The following is a 26,334-nucleotide window of genomic DNA, read 5'->3' on the forward strand; positions in this document are numbered from 1 at the left end:
CCACAAACCGTGAGATCATGACCCAAGCCGAAATCGGACGCTTAACCGACTGAGCCACCCAGGCGCCCCAAGAAGGGTAGCAAATTAAAAAACCAATGAGATGCTTCCATTTGCCATAGGGTAATTATCGGTCTGATAATCACAACTTTTCCAAACCAGAGTAAGGGAAACAAAACTTAGGGGCAGTAATTACTAAGGAAATCTTGCCGGGGTTAATTCAGGGCATTATGAAGCCGATGAGGCAATCATACCCCTACGAAATCCTTCCCAGTTCCCAATATTTTCATCAAGCAAGCATCTCATTCATGACCATTTGGCTGAAAAAGACCCTCACTTCTCTGTAAACAAAACAGCAGGCAAACCAGCAATTACAGTCCATCCCACTTGCCTTCTCTTGGTGGTTTCCTGAGGTTCAATAGCTTTGGCCAGCATTTCCTTATAGATTGGAGATTTTAAATAGCGAGCATAAGAATCCTAGGGGGAACAAGAGAAAAACAGTAATTACGAGAGGGGAGGTGTCAAATCAAACACATACACTTGCTGTTTTCAAGCCCTCCCTGGGCAGTCAGATGGCAAAGTTAAGAGAACGTGTACCCTTGCGGGAAAGGCATTCAGATGTGCGGCTAAAGGAACTGTGGTCAAGTACGGCCCCTGGGCCCACAGAGTCAATTTCACTTGGCAACTTGCTACGAATGCACATCTTCAGGCCCCCTCCCCAGTCCCACTAAGTCAGAAATGCCCAGGATGGGACAATTGGAGTCTTAAGAAGCGTCCCGTTGATTCTGCTACACTTTGGTTTAGAGAACTGTCTATAACCCCCCCCCCCACTAAAATCCACCTGGGGGGGCTTCAGCCAAGTAAGCATGAGAGGACACCTGTAGCCCACCTCTCCCGCCCAGTATCTTCCTCCAAGGAAAATGAACAGCCATGAGCATGGAGTCCACCTTGATGCCCATGAACATCCCTTTCTGCCCTGAACTTAGATATAAAAGCGAGAGAAAACAAAACAAAACAAAACAAGGGGGCACCTGGGAGGCTCCATCAGTTAAACATCCGACTCGATTTCAGCTCAGGTCATGATCTCACAATTCATGAGTTTGAGACCCACATCGGGCTCCGCACTGACAATGCGGAGCCTGCTTGGGATTCTCTCTCCTCTCCCTCTCTCTCTCTCTCTTTCTCTGCCCCTCTCACACATGCTCTCTCTCAAAATAAATGAATAAACTTAAAAAAAAAAAAGAAAGAAAAACCAAGACTCAGATTCCTCTTATGTGGGTATTTCCAGGTTCAGAGAACTCGCTTCACAAATGCTCGTTACGTGCAGGTTCAACTCAAAACTCTCGTTCTAACAAATACGGGACAAAGCCCACAGCAACGATGTAGGGATCTAGGGTTTTTTAAATTTATCAAAACAGTTCCATTCTAAAGACTGAGCGGTAGCGGTGAAAGTTACAAGAACTAGGACAGAGGTTGGGAGTGGGGATTATGGATTGGTGGGTCATGTTGACTTTATTGTCATAGGACACAGCCTCTCGTGACACACAATCTACTAAGCATATACACTGTCCTTAAGTTACCCACGGCTCTGTTTTTTTCTGGCTACTATCTGGCTTTCCTGGGTATCTCTGTAAAAGGCTGTATAAAAAAATCACATTAAAAAAATTTTTTTTAATTTTTATTTATTTTTGAGAGACAGAGACCAAGTGTGAGCGGGGGAGGGTCACAGAGAGAGGGAGACACGGAACCTGAAGCAGGCTCCAGGCTCTGAGCTGTCCGCACAGATCCCAACACGGGGCCCAAAGTCATGAACTGCGAGATCATGACCTGAGCCAAAGTTGGACACTCAACCAACGGAGCCACCCAGGCACCCCCCTTTTTTTCATTAAAAAAAGCACATTTTTAAGAATCAAAATGTGGGGTGCCTGGGTGGCTCAGTCGGTTAAGCATCTGACTCTTGATTTTGGCTCAGGTCATGATCCCAGGGTTGTGGGATCGAAACCCGACTTGGGCTCTGAGCTGACAGTGCAGAGCTTGCTTGGGATTCTCTCTCTCTCTCTCTCTCTGTCTCTCTCTCTGCCCTTCTCCCTCTCTCTCAAAATAAATAAATAAACATTTTTAAAAACATAACCCAGGGGCGCCTGGGTGGCTCAGTCAGTTGAGCGGCCGACTTCGGCTCAGGTCATGATCTCGCGGTCCGTGAGTTCGAGCCCCGCGTGGGGCTCTGGGCTGACAGCTCGGAGCCTGGAGCCTGTTTCAGATTCTGTGTCTCCCTGTCTCTGCCCCTCCCCTGTTCATGCTCTGTCTCTCCCTGTCTCAAAAATAAATAAAACGTTAAAAAAAATTAAAAAAAAAAAAAAAAAAAAAAAAAACATAACCCAGAAAGCTACCTGAATTCGCACAGGGTTTTACCAGAATCACACCACATTTGTCTCTTTTGGGTACTAACCTCCCCCTCCTCCAGCGAATGAGATATTTGCTTAGGGCCAGGGCCACCTTAACTGCCACCATTCTCGAGAAGAGACTAAGAGCTCAGCCTCCGGATGCAGGCAGACACAGTCAGACTCTCGACTCTACCTCCGGGAGACCCTGGACAAACTGCTGGACTCTGGAGAAGCAAGCCCTGTCCCCTGGGTTGTCCTTGGTACAAAGTTCCATGCTTTGCATCATGACCCCACCTCCCAAGCCGCTCGGTAAAGAACAGCTGTTATGGCAACGCTTTCATCACCGGCATCATGACTGCCTCTACGGCCACCACAGAGCGACAGCCCCTAAGGACACACACAGCACCTGTAAGTAGTCCTTCCCAGCCACCAAGACTGGGGGCTCGGCAAGGTTCCAGACCAGCGGACAGGTGCAAGTTGACTATCCTGCATCTCAACACCAGCAAAGGAAGCCACCCGGCATCTCCCTTTGTTCCCGTATTTCCCTGGTGCCCGGGAAGGGAAGGGCTCCCTGGCCCCTAGGCGCCATCAGCACCGGCCCCACCTACCTTCTTCATGAGCATGTAGATGTGGGTTTGCGCGGCATCCAGCACGTAGCGGTGAGGGTGCCTCAGCCCCTTGACCGTGATGTCCATGGTTTTGCCATCTATGTTTATCCACCGCCTCGCCCCGGGGGCCAAGAATAGCCTGGAGCAGGGAGGGAAATGTTAGCGAGTAGCTAACCCAAGTCCGTGAATGAAAGTTCACAGCTGCTTGGGAGGGAGGGACGGACATGACTCAGGTCACCGGGAATGAAAGCGGTCCTTTTTTTTTTAGGAGACAGGAAAGAGCCCTGAACAGGTTGTCACGTGACGTTTCTTAGACGCAAGAAAACAGTCACGCCAGTCTTCAGAAGGGGAATTTAACTTTAGCATCCCCCGCCCCTAAGAGAGAAAACAAAATGTTGGTGGGCAACACCAGGCGTTAGAATAAAGAATCCAATTTCCAACGTAATGCCTTCTGCCTCATTCACCAGGATTTGGGGCCCACCCGGAACCAGGCTGAGACACCCCCAAACAGGTGTCCCAGGGCCCCTGCTCTCCTTTGGCCCAGCCTAGATGTATTTAGAAAAAAAAATTTTTTTCAAGTAATCTCTATCCCCAACGTGAGGCTCAAACCCACTGCCCCCGAGATCAAGAGTCGTCTGCTCCACTGACGGAGCCAGCCAGGCGCTCTAGATGCATATAGAAATGAATCTCAAATGCTGGGTCGGGAAGCAACCTATAGTCCCAGCGCCCAGAGGGTGGATGACGAGGGCATCCTTGCTAATGGTCCCAGAGAGAACCCAAACCCAGCCACATGGCTCTCCACTGTTCCCCCTTCTGAGTTGTTTCAGGGTTAGAGATGCGTGAATGTTTTGCCACACTATGCAGCTGTACCTTAAAATTTGGAGATTTAGGGGCGCCTGTGTGGCTCAGTCGGTTAAGTGTCCAACTTCGGCTCAGGCCATGATCTCGCGGTTCATGAGTTCGAGCCCCACCTCGGGCTCTGTGCTGACAGCTTGAAGCCTGGAGCCTGCTTCAGATTCTGTGTCTCCCTCTCTCTGACCCTCCCCTACTCACGCTCTGTCTCTCTCTCTCTCTCTCTCCAAAATAAATAAACATTAAAAAAAATTTAATTTGGGGATTCAGACTAACATTACATACCCAGGGACCCTGGGGAGAAAGGAAGCTGCTATAAAGGTGAAGACAGCTAGTTTTCTTACAGTGGATTTTTGGAGTTAGGGGGTGTGTGTGTGTGTGTGTGTGTGTGTGGCAGTGTGGCAGTCAGGTGCCACTGTTCCCGGGAAGGATGTCACAGGACCTTCCTGGAACCACAATCCCTCCGTCACCCCTGTCTCTCTCGGTACACAGTCCTTGCGTGGGAGGAGGTGGACACGTCGTTGAGAAAGTGCAGAAGCCTCCAAGCGTGAGGCCCAAGACCTCTAGCCCTTGCCTTCAGTGTTATTGGTGCCTTTCCCAAAGTTGCAGTGGTCCACTCTGAGTCCGCTGGAGGGACACCGGAGGTTGAGATGGACGAGTGCACAGAGGGGAGGGGCCACCTGGCCTGCCGCCCCAAGCTCGGCGCCACAGTCCGCTGGCTGCCGGGGACTGGTCCCAGCCCAGCACGGCAGCAGGGCTTTGACAACCATGGCTACGCATGTGAGTACGACCCGAACGTGCTGGGCACTCAGAGCCCAAGACTGGTGTCCCCTACGTCCAGTGCCCGGGGGAGGGAGGGTGCAGATCTCAACCGCTCGGCACCCGGCAGCACCGGCTCTCTCTCTCTCTCTCTCTCTCTGTCTCTCTCTACCGGGCCATGAGAGGGAGGCCTGGCCCTCTGAGGCCCTCTGAACTGGAACCCCTGCTTCCTGGGTAACACAGAGGGTGGCTTAGGGGAAAGACAGGGCTGGAGCAGAACAGACTCACTGCTAGAACGAGCAAGTGGGACCTACAGCCATTAGGTGCAAGATTAGAGATGTACGCACATTTGTACACCCAAGCGGGGTGCACGGTCCCAGAGGCTTGGGGGATCTCCCTCTCTTCGTGGTCCTGACTTCTGCAAGATGACTGGGGAGAGGAAGTTTTCCTACACCACCTGTTGTCTCTCTCCTCTCAAACACGCACGTGCACACACCCCTCTCGGGACATCTAAGGAGGGGTTTGGTCAAAGACAAAGCACTTTGCACTATAACTCGGGGCAGCTTGCTTTAACTCCTGAGCACATCCCCCTTGGTGCAGGACGGTGACATCATGCGCCTTCCCGGACTTTCTTCCGAGGGAGCCCCAAGCCTTAGCGAGGAGATAGCTATCCACAGCATGGCAGGTGCAGTGACTAAGGCCCACACCAGGAATGTGGTCCCTCCCATCCGATCTCAACCTCAAACGCAAGGGGGTGGCCAGCAGAGGCCCCCCGGGCAGCTCTCCCAACAATCTGGCTGGTCCTCACTTGTAAATCTCCTCCGCTTTCTCCTTGACCTTGGACTGATCTCCATACTTCAGATCTTCACAGGCTTCCCAGAATCCCAGATTCTCCCCTGCACGAGGAGGAGGGGTCCACGCAGATGAAAGCCAAGCAGGAACCAAGGCGGGCGAAGAAAAGAAGAAAGAAAGGAGATGGGTCAGCTGGGGTGGATTCGGTCCCCAGCCCAGTGAACATCCTCCTTCCCTCTGCAGAACAAACCAGGGCACCCTGTGAGGCTAGACAAAGATAGGACTGTCCCAGGCTTGCCTGTCTGGAATTTAGCTGTAGCAAACATTGCTCGAGCAAGTCGGCATCTGATTAGGCTTGTGAACATCTACTGCTACACGACAGGCTTTCTCCATAAAGGTCGTTTGCTTTGCTCATGTTCAGTGACTGCACGTGACTTCTGCCTCCTTGGCGTGTACAGCCCCGCCCCCCCCCTTTGATAGCCCCTCCAGCCAAAGGTGCTTCCAGAGAGGCTACACAGGCAGCGAAGCTGACAGACTCACTCTCAGGGAAGGCCTGGCCAGCGGGGGACATAACAGAGGGTCGCCCGAGCCAGACGGACTCCAGAAGGAAAAGCCAGTCTCCTCCCGAGCCTTCCCTTCCTTTCAACTTAAAACTCTCTAATCCGTCTCCGCGGCACCCACAAGGAAGGTGAATACTCTGGTGCCATCGTCCCAGGTGGTCGTTTTTGCCTGAGAAAATAAAGATGATCACACCAGGGGGACAGCAAGTGCCTGTGTGTGTGCACGCGCACGCACGTGCTTGTAAATCACAGCACACCGTGGTGTGGGGAAATAGACAAGAACTCCCCCTCGTCTCCTTTCATAGCATTTTCTGGAAAGCTCCCAGGTGCTTCGGAATGGAAAAAGCCGCACAATCCTAAGCTAGTTGACGTCTGTCCCATAACCCTATACAGGTCCCTCCTCTTCGGCATGAACTTCAGGGTGTTCTGAGGACTGAGATCACAGGCACGAATAAACAGGCCAGCGATGCTTTTAAGGGACAGCCGTCGGGGGGCGCCTGGGTGGCTCAGTCAGTTAAGCGTCCGACTTCAGCTCAGGTCACAATCTCGCGGTCCGTGAGTGCGAGCCCCGCGTCGGGCTCTGGGCTAATGGCTCAGAGCCTGGAGCCTGCTTCCGATTCTGTGTCTCCCTCTCTCTCTGCCCCTCCCCCGTTCATGCTCTGTCTCTCTCTGTCTCAAAAATAAATAAATGTTAAAAAAAAATTTTTTTTTTTAATTTAAAAAAAGGGACAGCCGTCGGTTTCACATCAGGTGCAACGCAGACCACCTCACCCAGGGCACAAGATAGCTGATTGCTTTAGGTTAAATGAGCAGTTATTCACAACAGCCAAAGGTGCGAAACAAAAATGTCCACCAGCAGGTGAATGGATACCCAGAACGTGGTCTATACTACAATGGGATATGATTCCCCCTTAAGCCTCTTTTGTTTAATGTTTATTGAGTTTTGAGAGAGAGCATGTGAATGGGAGATGGACGGAGAGAGAGGGAAACAGAGGAGCTGAAGCGAGCTCTGCGCTGAAAGCCGCGAGCCCCACGTGGGGCTCAGACCCACCAACCTGAGATCACGACCTGAGCTGAAGTCAGATGCTCAACTGACTGAGCCACCCAGGTGCCTGATTCAGCCTTCACAAGGAATAAAATTCTAACATGGGCTACAACAGGGATGCACCTTGAAATAAGCCAGTTCAAATGGACAAAAAAACATATATGATTCTACTTATACGAGGTACCTAAAACAGTCACATTCACAGAGACAGAAAGTAAAATGGCGGTCGCTGGGAGCTGGGGGAAGGGAGACTGGGGAGTTAGTGTTTAACGGGGACAGAGTTTCCGTTGGGGAAGGTGAAAAAGTTCCGGAGTCGGATGGTGGAGACGGTTGAACGGCAGTGTTGGAGATACTGAACCAAACTGTACCTGTAAAGATGGTTAAAATGATACATTTCATGTCATGAATATGTTACTGCCATAAAACACTAAACGAGCACACGAAAATGTGTACATGAAGGTGCAGAGCAGCATTATTCGCGATAGCCAAAAAGTCTTAACCACCCCAAGGGCCACCAAATGACGAGTGGATAGACAAAATGCGGTATATCCACACCGTGGAGTATTATTTGGTCATGAAAAGAACTGAACCACTGCCCAACGCCATAGCAGAGATGAACCCTGAAAACACTACGCTGCGTGAAAGACAAAAGGCCACACAGTGTATAATTCCATTTATAGGAAATGTCCAGAACAGGCAGACCCATGAAGATAGAAAATAAATGAGTGGTCACCTGGGACTGGGGGAGGGGGGGCAGGGGTGGAGGAGAAAGTAATGGGGGGCAGAGGAGGAGAGAGGAATAGGGCTCGACTTTTAATGAGTAAGGGGTTTGTTTTGGAGGTGGCAAAAACGTTCTATGATTCTATAGTGTTGATGGTTGTGCGACTTTGTGAATGTACTAAAAATCACTGCTTTGTACCCTTTGAAAGGATTATGGCATGTGAATTACACGGTCTGTGTATTTATGGTATGTGAAGTCTATCTCAATTTTTTTTTAATTTTAATTAGATAAGAAAACCAATGATTCATCTTCCCTGTTTATATCTGAAGCCTTGGGAATCTCATGAGGAATCACCGGAAGTTTGTGGTGGTGTTTTTTTTTAACATTTCTTTAGTTTGCGGGGTGGGGGGGTAGAGAGAGCCCTACGGGGGTCGAACCCACGAGCTGTGAGAGTGATGTCACGACCTGATCTGAAATCAGGAGGGATGCTTCACTGACTGAGCCACCCACGTACCCCATCAGAATTAACAGGGAAGTCTTTTCAACGGGGTCTCGCTGTCACTAAGTAATGGACGGGATCAGCCCGGGGGTGTGGTTTGTCGTTTTGCCACTAGATGGCAGCCTATCCTCTTATTCTCCGGTTGCTCCAGGGGCCCCAGCTAAAGGCACTTGCCTTTCCCATCATCTGTTCTGGGTTTTACCGTTATCACGGCAATTAGGCTTGATTAGAGAGGATTGTCAGGGATCCACATTATAATGTGATGCGCTGCATCAGGCGGTCAAAGAGGCTAATGGCCTGTCCCCTGGAATTAGTTCAGGAGCAACCCCCTGGACAAATGGGTCCTGGGAGCCAGCAGCTGAGAAGCGAGGTTCAAATGGGATGCTTTGCAGGGCTGGGGGGATTCAGTAAGCAGATGACGAATCCCATAAAAGCACACATCTCAGCCAAAGCTGGTGAAGCCAATTGAATGTTTGGCCTGATGAAACCGGTTTTAATCTGGCCTTTCGTTTTCCCAGGTGTTTCTCGGGGCAGTGTGTTTGAAAAAGTCACCAGTGCCTCCCTACTACCATGCAGGGACACCCAGAGTGTGTGTCTCTGAGACACCAGGAGTAGAAAACGGGGCCCCGCCCGTTCCACTAAAATCGGCACACTCCCAAGGCCCTGAAGGAAGGAGGGCAGGTGCTGAGACGGTTCTAGAGCTCAGCCATGTATTAGAATAATCACCTGGGGAGTTTTCAGACGTGCAGAGAACCCACCCCAAACCAAAAACAAAACAAAACAAAAGGAGCCTCTGGAGAAGGCATCCGGGCAGATGTGTTTTTAAAATCTCCCCAGCTGAACCGAAGGCACAGCCTGGGCAGAGAAGCACTGAGCTGAAGGAAAGCAGGCTGCGGGACAAAAAGAGAAAGCTTGTTTTTCCGCTTCCCTCCTGGCCAGGGCTTGGCGAGGGACTCTTGGACTCTGACGGTAGAATCAGGGTGAGGAAGTGAGAGAGCGGCCAGAGGGGACCGGGCCCTTGCACACGCGAGTAACGCTAAGGTGGACGGATTTCATTAGTAGATTCAACACCCCTCATCCCTACCCCCCACTATGGAGCCCCTTGGAAGGGATGGAAAGGACACGTCCAAGAAGAGCCTGTTGAAGAGCGCGTGGGCGCAGAGCTGTGAAAACACCTACCGAGAAAGCCTCGAAAGCTTTGCCAGACAGTCGTAACAGGTGTGTTGCTGAAAGTAAAAAATTGTAAAACAAAAAATGTGTGAAAGAAATCAAAAGACCCACCACTGAATTCTTTCTTGAGAAAGTACTGGAAGCTCTGTCGGCCCTTGGGGTCTCGGATCAGTTCACTGAAGTTGAAAGCCCATCGCTCCACCCGCATCTTGGTTGGGATTTCCACCCTGCAAAGATGATGATCTGTAAACGCACCAGACACAATGCAAGACAGGGGCCGTGCCAGGGGGTGGCCCGGCTGGGGGAGAGGGGCTTTAGCCCCGCCTAAGTTCACGAGTCCCTCCACCCAGGGCTCAACCCGATCCTCCCCCCTCAATCCCTGCACGAACGTACAATACAAGTGATCCCTCGCTAGGAAAATGCAGCCTCGGACATGTCCCCTGGGGCTCTTATGGAGAGCAGGTGGCCCAGAGGCGAGAAGGACGCCCACATTCAACAGCCTTACAGTCCGGCAAAGGAACACGGATGCGCCCTCCAAGGCTTGTGGAGACTGGCCAGCAGAGGGCCGGTCAGGCTGCCACACCAGACCAGAGAGGAAGGATTTCCAGAGCAGCACTGGTGACGCGAGCTATGGTCACTGCCACCCCTCCCCACGCCCCTTCACCACCGGCATCTGGTGGGAGGGAGTCTGTGGTTCCTCCTTTACCTGCCCTCAGGCCCCGAGCCCCAGGTAGACCCTGTGGTCACTGATGAGCCCTCTCCCAAAGCATCCTCCAACATGCAAGTCCCACGCCCCCTCCGTGTTTGGAAGGGTCTCCCAGCTCCCAGGTGGGACATCTGAGCGCAGCTGGCTGAGGCCTAACATTCCAGAAAATCAGGAAAAGAGTCGGCTTTTCTTCCCATTCCTTATGAAATTCTCCAGAACCCGGCACAGCCCCTTGGAAACAAACGCTTCCAAGTCCACGACCCCAAGAGTTCGCATTTCTAACCAGCTCCCCGCTCGTGTTGCAGCTGCGGGTCTCGGGACCACACTGGGAGCCACACTGCTCTAGACCAGTATCACGAATCCCGGCTGTTCATGAAAACAAGTGGGAGCTTTTCAAAACCACCGGTGAGTATACGAGGGTAGCCCCGGCCAATTAAGAGGCTGCGGGGGGGTAAGAGCTAGACATTGGGCTTTGTTTACCTTTTGGTTGTCAAGCCTCCCAAGGTGATTTTAATACGGCTTTCTGATCTAGACCATTCAGAACAAGGCTTCCTGTTTTCAACAGGCACCATTGACCGGCGGAGGCCCCGGAAAACCACCCTACAAACTAGAGCCCCCAGAGTAGGAGGGAAGCCTCTCCGGAAGGTGGTTCTAGAGTCTTCGGGTCTGTGGTTGATATTGGTAAACAAGTCACCCCGAACTCCAGATGAGTGCCCCCCTTAACCCATCAGGCCCCCACAGCAGGGCCAGGAGGAGGAGGCGGAAGGATTTCCCAGCTATGTCTGCTTCCCTGGCTGGATCTGTGCTACCTGAATGTTCCTCATGCGTTAGGTGGCAATGGCCTCGGTGGTGACCTAAACTGTGGTACGCACCTGATGCTGTCTATCTTCCCCATCACCCCACCTGCCTCATCCACTCCTACAGCCCCTTCCTTCCTCCCCTCTTCCTCTACCTCTCCCTCTGACGTGACCGTTACACCTTCTCTTCTTCCTTCATTGGCCGATGCTCTCCTGCATTTCTGCCTTTGTCCCTCTGGCAAACAACAGGCTCACATAGGCCCAATCAGCAGCGACAACTGCTCAAAACTCACAAACAGAGCCACGGAGTGAGTGGTACGATTGCCAAGGCAGGTGCAGGGCCCCGCCCTCCAGGAACTTACTTGTTCTCTAATTAGACGTTGAAAAGGCAAAGCCATAGAGATGGTCGTTTTCTTTTCAAAAACAGTATCTTGTTAATATAGAGTTACCATTTGACCCGGCCATTCTACTCCTAGGTACATACCCAAGAGAAATGAAAACATACGTCCACACAAAACCCTGTACGTGCGTGTTCACAGCAGCATTACTCATAATAGCTGAAAGACCAAGATAACCCAATGTCCATCAACCGATGAATGGATAAAAAAGTGTGTATCTTTCCAGTGAATATCATCCCTGGATGGATGATATTCACCCATAAATAAGGATGTATTATACACTATACAATACAGATAAAACCTGAAAGCATTATGCTCAGTAGAAAAAAAAGCTAATCACACAAAAAGAGACCACATGTTATATGATTCCATTCACACGAAATGTCCAAAGTGGGCAACTGCACAGAGACAGAAAATACTTTCGTGGTTGCCTAGGGCAGGAGGGGTAGGGGGGGAAGGGTTCTTATTTGGGTGATGAAAATGTTTTAAAATTAACTGTGGTGATGGTTGCACGACTCTAGGAATACAGTAGAAACCACCGAACTGCACGCTTTAATTGGGTGAATTGTATAGCATGTGAATTGTAACTCAAAAACCTATTAAAAAAAAAAAAAACACCAATGTATCAAATACATACAATTTGGCATTCAAGTCCCAGAACTGGGTGTCATCTGTTATCCAAGGATTGCTAGGGAGGCAGCCTGACATGATGGCATCATTGGACAGAAATTGCTCGCTGTATTTGACGATCCTGAAAAGCAAACGGAAAAGGATTTCCTAGAAGTTCAACACCCAAGAGACAAAATCAATACTCAGGTTGATTGACCAGCCTGCCCTCCTTCCTCTTTATCGATTTGGTTACATACTTATTACTGTCTTCTTAGAAAAACGCTCTAATAGCCCTCGGGAACGGCAGGTATTCAACGGGATCTGGTCCCGGCTCTACTTGGGAGATGATACACTGTCTCCCCATCCAATCCCTTTGCAGCCTCTCTCCTGTACCTACTTCATTAAAATAAAGCCTCTTTATCTTTTATCGTGCATTTTCAAAATTCAAAGCCGACGCCGTGTGCCCGTGTTCGAACCAGCGTCTCGGCACCTGCTTGGAAGCATGAGGCAGCCATGGTCTCTCTGAGATTCTGCTGCCACGTCAGGTTCTACCCTTTGTCGGGATAATGCATTCATCCTCCAAAACCTGTGGGCTCACTGAGGTGTAAAGCCCAATTTTGCAAATGTGAGCGAGAACTAATTCCTTCTATGTGAGTTAGACCTTCTTAGCCAGCACATTTCCCGGTGTTCGGGCAGTCTGGAAAAGCCTGCTGTGCCTGTACCCCTTAGGCGGGGAATCGTATCCACGGTGTACATGAGACACCTGCCGTGAAGTCTGCCCACAGCCATGAGATTTTGATAGAACGGAATCCACGCCCTAGAGATACACCCGAGCATGAGGTGTAGAGTTCTGTGCGGAACTCGAGCCCCTTGCTTTCATTTCTCCCCAGACCCTCCTATTTCTCAGCAAGACCCCTACAGTGGAGCCACTCAAGGGAAGAAAAAAGAAAACCACGTCACAGGTCCAAACACAAATGACGTCATACAACGGTAACGAGGCACAAAAACAAATAAAAATTAGAAAGTGGGGGTAAAAGTATCCAGCAGCCTTCGAGTCTCCTTCAATGTTCTTTCTGCTTGGTTTCATTAGATCGGGTCTCCGGAACATCGGAGGAGATGGTTTTTACTTTGTCATGAAACAGGGATGATCATTATAACCCAAGGTGAATGTCCACTGAGTATAGGGGTCCACTCCCATCTGTGACGGAGCTGCAGTCAGAAGTCATTGGAAAATATGGGTGAGGTCAGGGCACATTTTATCAGGCAGGTGGTATGTTTGCAAACTAGGGATTGGGGAAGGGGTAAAAAAGACATTTAAAGATTTTTCGAAGAGACTAACCCCTAACAGTACTGAAAGAAAGGCACTGGACAAAACACAACGCCTTCCATCTTGAATAGTACCGTTACTGAAATCTTACACGGCCAAAGTAAATGATTAGTCACACTGTGCCTCCCCCTCCCCCAGAAGTAAGCCAAGTCCATTTTCATGTGTGCAGGAAAATCTTAGAGTTAGTAAGGTGGGCCTATAATGAATTCCACATTTTAAAAGGACAAGTGCTTACATTTGGGGGCCACTAAACCCTTTTGTGTCTCCTAAATAATATCCTATGAGGGACTGGATCAAGGTACCCTGAATGTTCAATAAATAAAATGTAAATTTCCAATTTATCATCATTGGATTTTAAATCAAAGATTAACAATGGACATTTGATAGTGCGTTGAATCAGTAAACATAACTCAAATATCTCTAATAAGTTCAAGTGAATAATGATAGGAACACAGGCCACTATGGAGCCCCAAGGAACAGTTCATGAACTTTCAACTCTTCCCTCTTTCTCAATCCTCACTTTAGTGGATACCAAGAAAGACGAGACTTGTATAAAAACCCCCATCCCTGATCTTGCCTAACCCAAGATGAGACCTGGACACTTACACAGACTGAGGAACCAGGAACTTAATCCTCAAGGGACTGGTTTTGTCCCTCAGAGTTCCTTAGGCTCTTATGTCAACCCATGACTGCTCAAGTTTGCCTGAAAGTGGAAAGTTCTCCTCTTGCCCACCTCTTGTTCAAACCTCAGCAAGACCAACTAATTAGGGACATACCCTCCAAGGGACACCGAAGACTTCACCGTGGACCTCATTAAGGCCTGTTGGTAATACATGATCTGGAAAAGACACAGTGGTTAGAAGACGTCCAACTTCCCCATCCTTGAGCGTCACTAACACTGGCACTGCCATGTGGCCTCCAGAACCAGGAGCCATTTATCTGTCACAGCCCCCGATTCCATCCCCTCAAGCCACCCACCTTGGTACTAACAGGACACAGGCTCACAGTAGACAGGTGACCCCAAGCTCCAAACTAGGGGCCTCTGCAGCCCATCATGCATCAGTCTGAGAAAAGGCACCAATTGAAAACGCAAAAAGTTCTAAGGAACATTAAATCGAGACATGGGGACAGATGCTTGGCTTTTCCCTCAGGTGCTCCTGGCTGACAGAGCAGGTCTAACCTCAACAGCCAAAGCTTCCCAGGGCTCCGTCTTGTGCCCTGGTCATGAAATTTGCCAAAATAGGTAGTGTGCCTGTTCAGATTCTGAATGTCCCCGTAACTGTAGGAGCAGGGGCCGGGGTGGGGAGGCAGACACTGTGGCATTCACTCCCACGTCCCTCAGATCTGTGCCTTCTGAGGGTGTCTCATATCCCAAGCGTCAGCACCAATCCATGTAGATCTTACAAAAGAATCTTTGTCATTCTGTGCTGCCCATTAATTTGGAGACAACTGTTTGAACATTACACATGGTTTTTCATTTCATTACTGAGGGCAGAACATAAAGCCAAAGTACATACAATTTGTGAGAGGATTTAAAAACCAAACTTCCCTGGGACTGGGAAACTAATTACCTCTTTTCTGACAGCAGTGACTGTTTGTTTCTGTAAAACAAAGAGGCAAAAACCATTAAACAGCTGCCAGTAAGTCATTATAGTTCAAATGCCCATTTGAAAAAGAAAAATCCTTGCCCAGGAGAAAATTGTTTCACCTCTCCTTACTTAAAAGATAGAATTTCCCCATCACTGACACCTCCACCCTATTCTATACAGCCACTGGAGAATTCATTCAACTAAGGCTTTGGTGAGGGAACAGGTATGATTTACTACCATAACTTTCTTTTTTAAGTTTATTTATTTTGAGGTCGGGGGGGGGGGGGGGGAGAGAGAGAGAGGGAGAGAGAGAGTCCCAAGCAGGCTCCACGCTATCGGCACAAAAGCCCAACATGGGGCTCGAACCCACAAACTCTGAGATCATGACCTGAGCTAAAGGCAAGAGCCAGACACCCACCCGACTGAGCCATGCAGGTGCCCAATATACTACTATAACTTTACACCATTCTCCCAAAAGCCAAGATGAATTCAAGACTAAGTTCAGGGATTCGACCCAATCTACCATAGTGCCTACAGGGCCATCTTAAATAGAATGCAACGCAAAGACGGTGAAGCAAGTATGCGGCTTGAATGTTTCTTTCTTTTCTCACAGGAGACTGCTTTGAATGAATGGTGACCTCCATTCCTCAGGTATTCATAACAACTTGACCGAGACAAATTGGAAAAGAAACAAGCCACATGGCCAAACATAAAGTACGTAACAAAAAAACCTGAGACCAGCATCCAAGGAAGGTGAGTCCCAGAGCTGAGCTGTAACGTAGAAGATCATGTCGGGCCCCATCCTCTCATTGAAGCTGCCAAAGCACGCTCATGCCTGGGGTGAGCAGGGCATCCTCTCTCTGGATTTTTTGAGATGGAGCAGAGAAAGCCTGGCTCCCAAAAGGGACTCCGTGTATAGAGTCTTAGAAGCTCCTGGAAACTGTTACCATTCAGATCTGTCTCCTACTGAAATGCTCTGAAATCTGACATGCTTCCTTAGTATCACTTTTCTGCTCGGTGCAACCCCTGGGAGCTGGGCACAGTTGATGATTCCAGTCTCAGTTTTTTGAGATTTGGTTGTGTCCAGGGGCTGCTTGGTACTGACACCCATACTTTAATTTCTTGCTGCTGTCATCCAAGCAACTTAACACAACCAGATCTTCACTGGAAACAGAATCAGAAGTCCAAGGAGGACACTATTTCCACTAGCCAGTTAGCAAAATAAGTACTGATCCACGAGCCCATTGACAAGGAATGAAGGAAAGTCTAATCTACAATGTCACATCCTTGTCTCTCCTTTCTAATCCATGCTGGGTTCCATTCTGCTTCATTAGATTGCTTTTATGTAATGAGCTTTCCCAGGACATCCTTTTTCCTGGGTGGGGGAGTAGGGAGAGTTATCTCAGAAAATTAAAGGTAGGTCTCTCCATTTTGGACTCACATGCACCCTGACTTCTTCCTTCATAGCACTTACCACAACTGTAATTAAATATTTATTTGTGTGATTCTACTTCACATATGTATCACCCGCCAGGCACCATTAAGAGCAGGGTGACCATGTCTGCCTCTAACATAATTTCTGGTGCACAGTAGATGTTCACAAAAACATCAGACACGGATGCCTGGGTGGTTCAGTCTGTTGAACATCCAACTCTTCATCTTGGCTCAGGTCATGATCTCAGGGTTTGTGAGAATGAGCCCCGAGTTGGACTCTGCTGACGGCACAGGGCCTGCTTGGGATTCTCTCTCTCTCCCTCTCTCTCTCTGTCCCTCCCCTGAGTGAGTCTTTCTCTCTCTCCAAATAAATAAACTTTAAAAAAAACAATCAGAAAAATGATGGCTTCCATGTTCTTGGTGGCCCAGAAAAATGGAGATGTATTCTAAGCTTAAATTAGAATACAGTATTTTTCCACCTAACATGTTTGAGACACTCCCCAAATGGTCCCTATTTTGGTAACCACACCTATTATCTGTTCCCATTATCTCCTAACAGGAGGCATTGTTTTAGAAGACTCTCATTTCAGGTAGAAAAGGACCCTGGGGTCAGAGTGGCTTGGCATCCAAACATGATACAGAGTCTCTTGTTAGAAGTGTGCTAAAGTAGACTAAGAATAACAGCTACTGGTCTACCAACGCCCTGTGTTCAAAGCGGAAGCTGGATGTTTGCATAATAGCAACCAAGTAGCAATTCATGCAAGGCAATTTACATCTTCCTGATCCCTTACAAAGTTTAAGGGAGGCAGGTTCCATCATTCTGAGTTTCAGCTGAGGAAACTGAGGCTATGAGATGCTATAGGGCAACTTTCTCAATATCTCCTGGTCGGTAATTGGTTGAGCCGGGATTCAAACCTAGATCTTCCCTTTGCAAAGCTGAGGAGTGATCTTGGAGAACCAGAAAATAGCCTACTCTCTTCACCAGTTCCTTCTTTGCCTTCAAGCGGCAGGTGCTACACAACAGAATGACTCTGGCCGGCCATTTAAGTTAAAACCAAACAAAAAGAGAGCTAAAGCCCCCATCACAAGATGAAACAGAAAGACAGGAAACACTGTTTAATCAACACTAATGACAGTAAAACCAACTCCCAGCTACAAGATAAATAAACTCTGGGGAGCTAACACACAGCACAGGGACTATAATTAACAATACTGTAGTCTATACTTCTACGATGACAAAGAGAGTAGATCCTAAATGTTATCGCCACACACTCAAAAAAACCATACTTATGTGAAGGCACAGAGGTATTAAGTAACCTCATGGTGGTCACAGTTTTGCAATTCATACCTATTTCTAAGCATCGCATCGTACACCTTAAATTCATATACGTTATATGCCCATGAAAGCTCAAGGGGAGAAAACCACTAATGACGGTAAGGATCGCGGTCATACGAGGCCTGTGTTCAACAGCCAGAGTCATAAACGCCCTCCTGCAAAGTGCCCCAGGCCCAAGGTCAAACTCCCTGCAAGCACGGGTCTCCTGAGCACACAGCAACAAAAACTCAATGAGCCAGATTCTAGTCCGCCTGACGTTCTCCGTTCTCCCGGCTCCCCAAGGAGCCGTCCCTGCAAGTTCATCCTTTTCACACACACTCTCAATCTGAGCCCATTTTCTCAGTCTTCGGTGTGTTAAAAATATTTCATATTTGAATTCACTTTATTTGGTTTTAATTACCCCATTAGGGCTCCTGCCTCGGTGGTTCAGTCTGCTGTTAGTTTTCTGCTTTCAAGGACTACCCTCTGGGAATAGCACAAAACCTGGGGCTTCTCCACCTCTACCTTGGGTTTCCCACATGGATTTTACTGGTTATTTCTAGCTTTAAAAATAGCTTTCCGGGGGCGCCTGGGTGGCAGTCGGTTAAGCATCTGACTTCAGCTCAGGTCACGATCTGGTGGTTCATGAGATCGAGCCCCCCGTCGGGCTTTGCACGGACCGTGCAGGGCATGCTTGGGATTCTCTCTCCCTTTCTCTCTCTGCCGCTGTCCCACACTCTCTCTCTCTTTCTCTCAAAATAAGTAACAGCTTCCTCTTGACGGATATAAGAGTACCTCTGTCCTGTTAAGGGTCTGTCTACATTGGGATGGTACAGGAGAGGGTTCTGAACTTTTCTAACAGACAGAGAGAGAGAGTTCGGGGAGAGGGGTAAGTCTTAGGAAATGGTATGGACTTTCAGATCAGGCCCAGGTCCAATTACAGGTTCTGTCACTCATTGGCCATATGACTTCGCATGAGTTATTTAGCACTTCAAAGCCTCTTTCCTCCCTTGTAAAAGGGGATTAAAAGGGGGGGGGGGGGGGAGGGGATTAAATGAGATAATACACACAGGTGACTGGCATATAGGAGAGGCTCAACATCCAGGGGCTCCTGACTGGGGTTCACACACTACTGCTGACAGCAGGCATGGTATGGGGTTACCCCAATCACAAGGTAAAGGACAGGGTGCCCGTCAATATCTGGGACATACTTATGCTAAAGAAGCTATCTGTTGTTTATCTGAAATTCAGATTCAGCTGAACACCCTGTATTTTTATTTGCTAAATCTCATAAACTGGTCAATATCATTATTACTTAGCCAAAGGCCATTTAAAAAAAAAAAACAAACATTAAAGGGGCACCGGGGTGGCTCAGTCGGTTAAGCGTCTGACTTCAGCTCAGGTCATGATCTCTCAGTCTGTGAGTTCGAGCCCTGCTCTGGGCTCAGTGCTGACAGCTCGGAGCCTGGAGCCTGCTTCAGATTCTGTGTGTCCCTCTCTCTCTGCCTCTCCCTCTCTCTCTCTCTCTCAAAAATAAATAAAACATTAAAAAATGTTTTTAACATTAAAATGAAGTTATTAAAAATACACACACACACACACACACACACACACACATATTTCTAAGCCACTCAAAGAAACCCACTTCCTGTTCCTGGCAACATAAGACATAAACATTTTTTTCTCCCTGTAATTCATGCACAAACCCCCTGCTTTCTCAATAGTTGGCCCTCCTGGTGGGAAGTCACTTCTTTATTCCTCATCCGAGTGACACATTTGCCTACAGGAAGATACTCTGCCTCAGGAATCTTCAAATGTCATGCATTCTTGGAATTCTAACTTGTTATTTTTCTCCCATGGAGCTACCCAAATAGGGGCACATCTATGGCCTGTTTACACAGCTCTGTGGCCGGCTTGCTGGCCTCAAAACCCGGGTTTTGGCTGCAGACAATTATCAGGCCGTGCCCTGAAGAGACCCTGGGGCCGCTGCAGACGGGGAGGTGGAAAGGGAGGAGGAGGGGCCGGCAGGGACCCTGGGATCGGGCAGCCAGGCAGGAACACACGAAGAAACAGAGGCGAGGGTCTGGCAAGCCACAGGGTGAAACACAAGATGGGGACAACCATGAGGAATCGGGGAACACAGGCATTAAGAGCAGGGAGAGGGTCAAAAGTCAGCAACCAGGAAGTCTGGGGACTGACGCAGTCAATGCAGAGCAGACGAGACTAGAGATGGGAGGCGGCTACCGGCCAAGGAGACAAGAATCCCAGGTTGCCACCTGCCCTGCCTCGGACTTCCTGACCAGGCGCAGATTACACGATTTGCAGGGTCGGGTGAAAAATGCACACGCGGGGCCCCTTGTCCAAAGAAAGCATGAAGAATTTTAAGGACGCCTGGCCCACCGGGAGCTGTCCGCCAACATCAGCCACCGGAGCGGTCCCCTTCCAGCCGGCGCCGGTCATGAGAAGAAAGTCGTTTGTCCCCAGTCGGTGGGAGCAAATGGGGGCTTTCTCTCACTGAGGGCTCCAGGCTGGGGGCTCTGAAGCGCAGAGTATTTAACCCTATGGAGCCACATTTCTGTCTTTCACCCCAGGGTCGAGAGGACCCATAGATTAGTCCACTCACAGCATGGCGGCAGCTACCATAATGACAGCTACTGTCTGTGCAGCGACCTCTACGTGATAGATACCATCCTAGACACTTCACGTAAGTGAGCTCACGTGATCCTCCGAGGAAGGGGCTCTTGTTACCCCCATTTTATAGGTAAGGAAACTGAGGCTTTGAGTGGCTCAAAAGCTTATCCGAGATCACATGTCCAGGGAGAGGCAGGGCTGGGATTCACCCTGATGTCAAAGCTCTCTTCAGCACGGCACACCGGTCCTCATCACGACAGGACCATCGTCACCCTGTCGGGGTCAGGGGAGGAAGGGCCAGCCCCGGGCACCCCACTGCTCACGGCCTGGCTACTGCCCGGCTGCCATGATGTCACCTCACTGAAATAAAGGGAAGATGGGGGCTGAGTGTGCCACAAGGTATGGGACCGAGAGAAGACACGCTCTCTGGGTGCAGCCCTCGGCCCACAGCCAGTTCCCCCCAGGGCTGGGCAGCCACACCAATCAGAGGCCACCAGCCTAAGGAGGTGGGGCACCCAGAGCCCTAGACACCTGCCAACCTAACAGTTTTCTTTCTTGTGCCTGATGCTGTTCATTTCTTTTGGGTTATTTGCCTCCATTTAAGGAAAACAGGTATCTTTTCTAGAATCCACTAATTCTCAGAAATGGCCTCTCTCTCTTCAAACCAGCAACGAGAGCTCTTCTCTGAAATGAGACACCAATCTGAAAGCCCGAGGCCTCATGGAGACACTTCACGTTCTTGTGACCCTCTCCCCTCAGGGCAGATCAGCCCAGAAAAACAGGGGACGTTCAGTTAGACGGTGGGAAATGTCGCCAACAGATCCAACATGGCGCCAGCCTCCATTCCCCGCCACAGCCGGGCCTCACAACACGCCGAGGCTGGCTGAGCAGGAGAGGCCCCGCTCGCACGAGAATTACGGTTTTTTATTCTTCTGAATATTCCAGAGCAGCCAGAGTGCAGACAGGACAAAGAGAGCTGGTGGGAGAGAGAGAGAGAGAGAGAGAGACAAGATGAAGGGCAAACAAAGTGAAAGAGCCCCTGTGTCAGACATGCCCATGGTGAAGACAGCCCTCAGCCTCACACACCGTCTGGCTCTCTGACTCTGAGCTGAGAGTATTGCCAGCGTCTGGCTAGAAGTGGGTGGTGAATGCCAGAAGGCAGGCTCTCCTCCTGGCCCGACCGCCCGTGAGCCGAAAGATGCTTCCTCAGCGAGGAGGGGGTCTGGCCAGGCTCCTTGAAGTTACCCCCAAGGAGCACAGAGGACAGAGGACCTCGGCTCCTCTGCTGTCCTCCCAGAGCTGGAATTAAAGGCCTCCCACATCACAGACACACACACACACACACACGCATGCACAGGTGAGCCAATTCCCAACAGCCCAGGGTCAGAGAACAGTGATGCACTTTCCACCCATGCCCTCCCCTCCTCCACACCACAGAGGTTTCTAGAACTGCCACTTATCCATTTAAAAAAAAAAAAAAAAAAGCACATCTTCCACCTCAGTTCAGTATTTTCCTTGATAATTCTGTTTCCATAGCAACCCAGCCTACTAGGCCTCAGCAATTATCTGTCGTCTGATGATGGGAATGTGGAAAAAGCTGTGAAGGCTGACAGTGCCATATATGTGTCAAAGGAAGGGTCACTTTAAGTTGTTGACCAAGGGACCTAGCAATGCTCAAGGGGACACCGCTCTCTGGGAACTCAATGCCCCCTCTCCATGTGGACCCCATCCCTAACCTCTGTCTCACGCACTGGTGGTCCCCACAGCCATCTTGAGTTCCAGGTCCCTTCTTCTACCTTTCTGGCACATTCCCCCCACCTCCCAACTCAAGACTTTAGGCACCACCAAGGTTTACAGGTGACACGCGAGGCTAAAATGACCCCTTGCTGCCCAAGGACATTAGAAGGAGAGCAATGAAACTGTCTAAGACGAGCTTAAGTGGGTTTCAGGCTCCATGGATCTCAACCGGGCCCATCTTGTCCCTCAGGGCACCCTGGACAATGTCTGAAGACACATGTGATTATCAGGACTGGGAGTCTGGCAGGGAAATGCACGGAGTTACTGGCACCCAGGGATGCTACTCAACATCCTACAACACGTAGGCAATCCCTCAAGGAATTATCTGGCCCCAAAGATAGTGCCGTGCTTGATGCTCGCTCTTTCAACAGCTTATGCCCTGCATTTCTTTAAATAAAAAATGGTCAGGGTGCCTGGGTGGCTCAGTCGGTTGAGCGTCCGACTTCGGCTCAGGTCACGATCTCACAGTTTGTAGGTTCGAGCCCCGTGTTGGGCTCTGTGCTGACAGCTCAGCCTGGAGCCTGCTTCGAATTCCATTTCCCTCTCTCTCTGCCCCTCCCCTGCTCATGCTCCCTGTTTCTCTCTCTCTCTCTCTCTCTCTCTCTCTCTCTCTCTCATAAATAAATAAATAAATAAATAAATAAATAAATAAATAAATAAATGAAATTTAAAGATAGATAGATAATTGTCATAGAAAAATGGCCATCCATCATAAATGGTGGCCTATCTGGGAAAAGGGTCCTTGCAAAACTAACAGCATTAAGAGAATCTTTGCAAAGGCCCCCACCCTACTGAGTTGCTGCAAAAGAAAGAGTGACATTCTAGGTCACATGGATTAAGGTTTAAATTCAAAGTTGATTCAAGGGTTTTGAGCCTGGGGCCTCTAGTCTCCAGGGGATCTGGGACCTGGCTGAAGTTGTGTGCAAAATGTCTGTCTGGGCATCTTTGGGCAGAATGGGTTCATAACTTTCATCAGATTTTCTTTAAATTTATTTTAATGTTTATTTTTGAGAGAGAGAGAGAGAGAGAGAGAGAGCCAGGGAGGGGCAGAGAGAAAGGGAGGCACAGAATCTGAAGCAGGCTCCAGGCTCTGAGCTGTCAGCACAGAGCCCGACGCAGGGCTCGAACCCACGAACTGTGAGATCATGACCTGAGCCGAAGTCAGACGCTTAACCGACTGAGCCACCCAGGCACCCCACTTTCATCAGATTTTCAAAGGAACTGCCTCGTAAAAGTCTGAAGACCAACCACCTAGATCCTATTCGCACTGACCTGCACTCTACATTCTCTCATCTCCCATCATGCAAGACCCATGGCCTCCCCCCTTCCCAACACTGGTATCACAAGATATCTCTTGGCAGCCTTAAAGGGGAGATATCATTGCCCCAACAGACAAAAATAGGCAATAGACATACGGACACCTTCCCAGCCTAAGAACCTGACCTTGGCCCTGCCCAAAGTATGCAGCAGAGACCTACCTGGTTTACCTGAACTTCATTCGGATTTGTCACTCGGTCCAGGCCATAGTCCAGCACATTGTTCATTCCCGGCTGAATGGAATAAAAACAACAAAAGAACCACCACTGGAAAAGCCTCTACTTTATTATGATTCACTTTGGGTCTTCACCAAGCTGCCAGTTATGAGACTGAGCTAAGAAGGGCTTATGGCTTACCCCACAGGGTGCTACAAGCTATCGTAAGATGCTCTAGGTGAGCTTTTAAGCTTCATGGGTTTGTTCCACTACCACAGCATCTCCAGAACCCAACACAATAGGATGGATGGGTGGATAGGTGTATGTTTGGCGGGGGGGGAGGGGGGGTGAATGGATGGATAGATTTATGGATGGATGGATGGTTGGCTGGATGGATGAATGAAAGGCAATTGTGGATGGATGGATGGATGGATGGATGGATGGATGGATGGATGGTTGGCTGGATGGATGAATGAAAGGCAATTGTGGATGGATGGATGGATGGATGGATGGATGGATGCATGGATGGATGAATGGATGGTTGGCTGGATGGATGAATGAAAGGCAATTGTGGATGGATGGATGGATGGATGGATGGATGGATGGATGGATGGATGAATGGATGGTTGGCTGGATGGATGAATGAAAGGCAATGTGGATGGATGGATGGATGGATGGATGGATGGATGGATGAATGGATGGTTGGCTGGATGGATGAATGAAAGGCAATGTGGATGGATGGATGGATGGATGGATGGATGGATGGATGGATGGATGAATGGATGGTTGGCTGGATGGATGAATGAAAGGCAATGTGGATGGATGGATGGATGGATGGATGGATGGATGGATGGATGAGCAGGCGGATGGAGAGAGGGAGGGAGGGAGGGAGGGATAAAACTCAAACTCAGTAAGAGTTCACTGGGATTTGTCCATAGGACTCTGACTCCTCTGGGAGTGCTCCTTCCCCACCCTACAGTGCAGTACTTTGAAGAGTCCAGGCTCCCGTCAGGCACATTTGGGTTCCAATCCTGGATCTGCCACTTCCTAGCTGTAAGGAAGATTTTGGAAACTATTTCTCCTCTCTACACTTGCTACCCCTCCCGAGAACTGGAGATGATCTCTCCTACCTGTCAAGTTCTTGTTGAGGATTTAGCAAGATGACATGTGAAGCTCTCACCAGACAGTAGCTATTACTGAGCAAGGGCTCGGACCCATTTTAGGATCATGTGTGTAAAGGCCTGGCCCCAAACGGGCCTCAGTCTTTACCAGTTCCCTTCTCCATCAGGCAGCCAACTCTCCAGCCAATCTTGCTTGGTCTCTCCCAATTCCTTGGCCAACAAGTTGGGTCTTTCACTTCCTTCTCTGTTAGTTTGGTGCAGGCAACCATCAAATTCTCCATATGTGTGCTTAACCAGGCCTTCCACCCTGATGCAGACGCCAGAGGCTGCCGAACTTTGTCCCCATCAGATTCAACCCCAATGGGATTCGCCACATTTTTAGCTCAGAGGCATGACTGCCCAATAAAATATATGGTGCTCAGTTAAGTGTGAATGTCAGATAAACAACAAAGAATTCTGATTCGTTATTTACATAAAAACACATTCCACGTGTTTTTAATGTAAATATACAATAAGCATAAAAATTTTGCGACATAAATCATTTGCTGTTTATCTGAAATTCCAATTGAACTGGGCATCTTCTATTTCGCTTGCTAAATCTGCCAGCTTAGCTCAGCGGGCTACCACGGGGGCAGATACTGGGCACACGGACTAGGCAAGGAAGAGAAAAAAGAAAGAAGTAGAAAGTGGGTGGGGAGAGAGAGAGAGGGGAAGGGAGCGGCCATCGTTACTCTAATTGTCACACGTGGGCTTCCATCAACAAATATTTATCAGGCACTTCCCATGGCTGACATTGCGCTCAGCCCAGAGAGCCCCTGGCCAACGTGACACCTCGAGGCATCCCCAGATGGCATCTCAAGGCACTTCCAGTCTTGTGGGCGAGGCAGCCCCTTGGCAATTAGTCACACACCCCCACCCAGGGGACTGCCTTTCTCCCTCTGCTGGTTTGGAAGGCTCCCAGCCTCCACTCATTCATTCCTTTACTCGTCGGGTAGCACCAAGTGCTCATTCTCCACGGCGGTCACCACTGCTGATGCCGTTTCTGGCGCACAAGAGGGTGCTCGACGAAGATAACCCAGAGCTGACCGCCAGCTCACAGGAAACAGGGCGGAGACATCCCTGCAGTGGGCGGGCGGCCAGCAGATAAGGAGACGCGCAGATGTGCCCAGGGCCGCTGCCACACGCGGGAAGCCCGCAGAGACGGTCCCCCTGCGGTGAGTGCCAGCGGGTGACGCCCAAGAACACCTCTTGGGCGTCGGCCAAAGAGGCGATTTGCTAAATGCCTCACAATTCGGGTGAGGAAAGGACCCTTGTACCCCCAAAGACTGCTCCGCGAGGAGGCGACATCCCCAGAATCAGCGTTCCAGAGCAGAGCCAGGCTGGGAGCTGACAGACACTTCTTGGTGACACGCCACACGTCCCTCCTGTGCCTTGTCCTCCTCTCCCTCATCATCTCTCTTTCCCCTAACGTATCAGTTCAGACCCTTCCGGCGCATGGAACAGAAAACAAGTAACAAAATGCCACACGGTTCCATAAACAAAATAAAGCAGGGGGAAGACAGAGAGGAGGCTGCACCAGGGGACGAGTCCTGGCTGGAACATCACTTCTACGGAGAGGTGCTCCCAGGCCCTGATCTGCCTCGAGACCCCTGCCTCTTTCGCGCTGTGCTGGCGTGCTGTATGGTACACACCCATGGTGCAAAGCTGTCCTTCTTCGTCCCCCCGCCAGACCGCGAGCCCTGTGAGGGCGG

The 26,334-nt window shown here is 49.6% G+C and overlaps 1 protein-coding gene across 2 annotated transcripts in view; it reads right to left on the reverse strand.

The window, feature by feature from the left end:
• The window catches only part of RGS9 (regulator of G protein signaling 9), a 73,418-nt gene that overhangs the window by 15,540 nt on the left and 31,544 nt on the right, over positions 1-26,334 (reverse strand). Inside the window, exons 9-16 of one of the 2 annotated variants that reach the window (XM_078438244.2) lie at positions 23,469-23,540; positions 14,796-14,825; positions 14,001-14,062; positions 11,926-12,039; positions 9,499-9,614; positions 5,409-5,496; positions 2,990-3,128; positions 389-474 (exon numbers count right to left, since the gene is read on the reverse strand). In XM_078438244.2, coding sequence (XP_078294370.2) covers positions 389-474; positions 2,990-3,128; positions 5,409-5,496; positions 9,499-9,614; positions 11,926-12,039; positions 14,001-14,062; positions 14,796-14,825; positions 23,469-23,540 — 707 coding nt within the window. The remainder of the gene's footprint in view (positions 1-388; positions 475-2,989; positions 3,129-5,408; positions 5,497-9,498; positions 9,615-11,925; positions 12,040-14,000; positions 14,063-14,795; positions 14,826-23,468; positions 23,541-26,334) is intronic. The other variant, XM_078438245.2, reaches the window with a different exon arrangement.

Source organism: Panthera onca, chromosome E1, assembly GCF_046562875.1.
Source record: "Panthera onca isolate mPanOnc1 chromosome E1, mPanOnc1 haplotype 2, whole genome shotgun sequence".
Classification (NCBI taxonomy): domain Eukaryota; kingdom Metazoa; phylum Chordata; class Mammalia; order Carnivora; family Felidae; genus Panthera; species Panthera onca.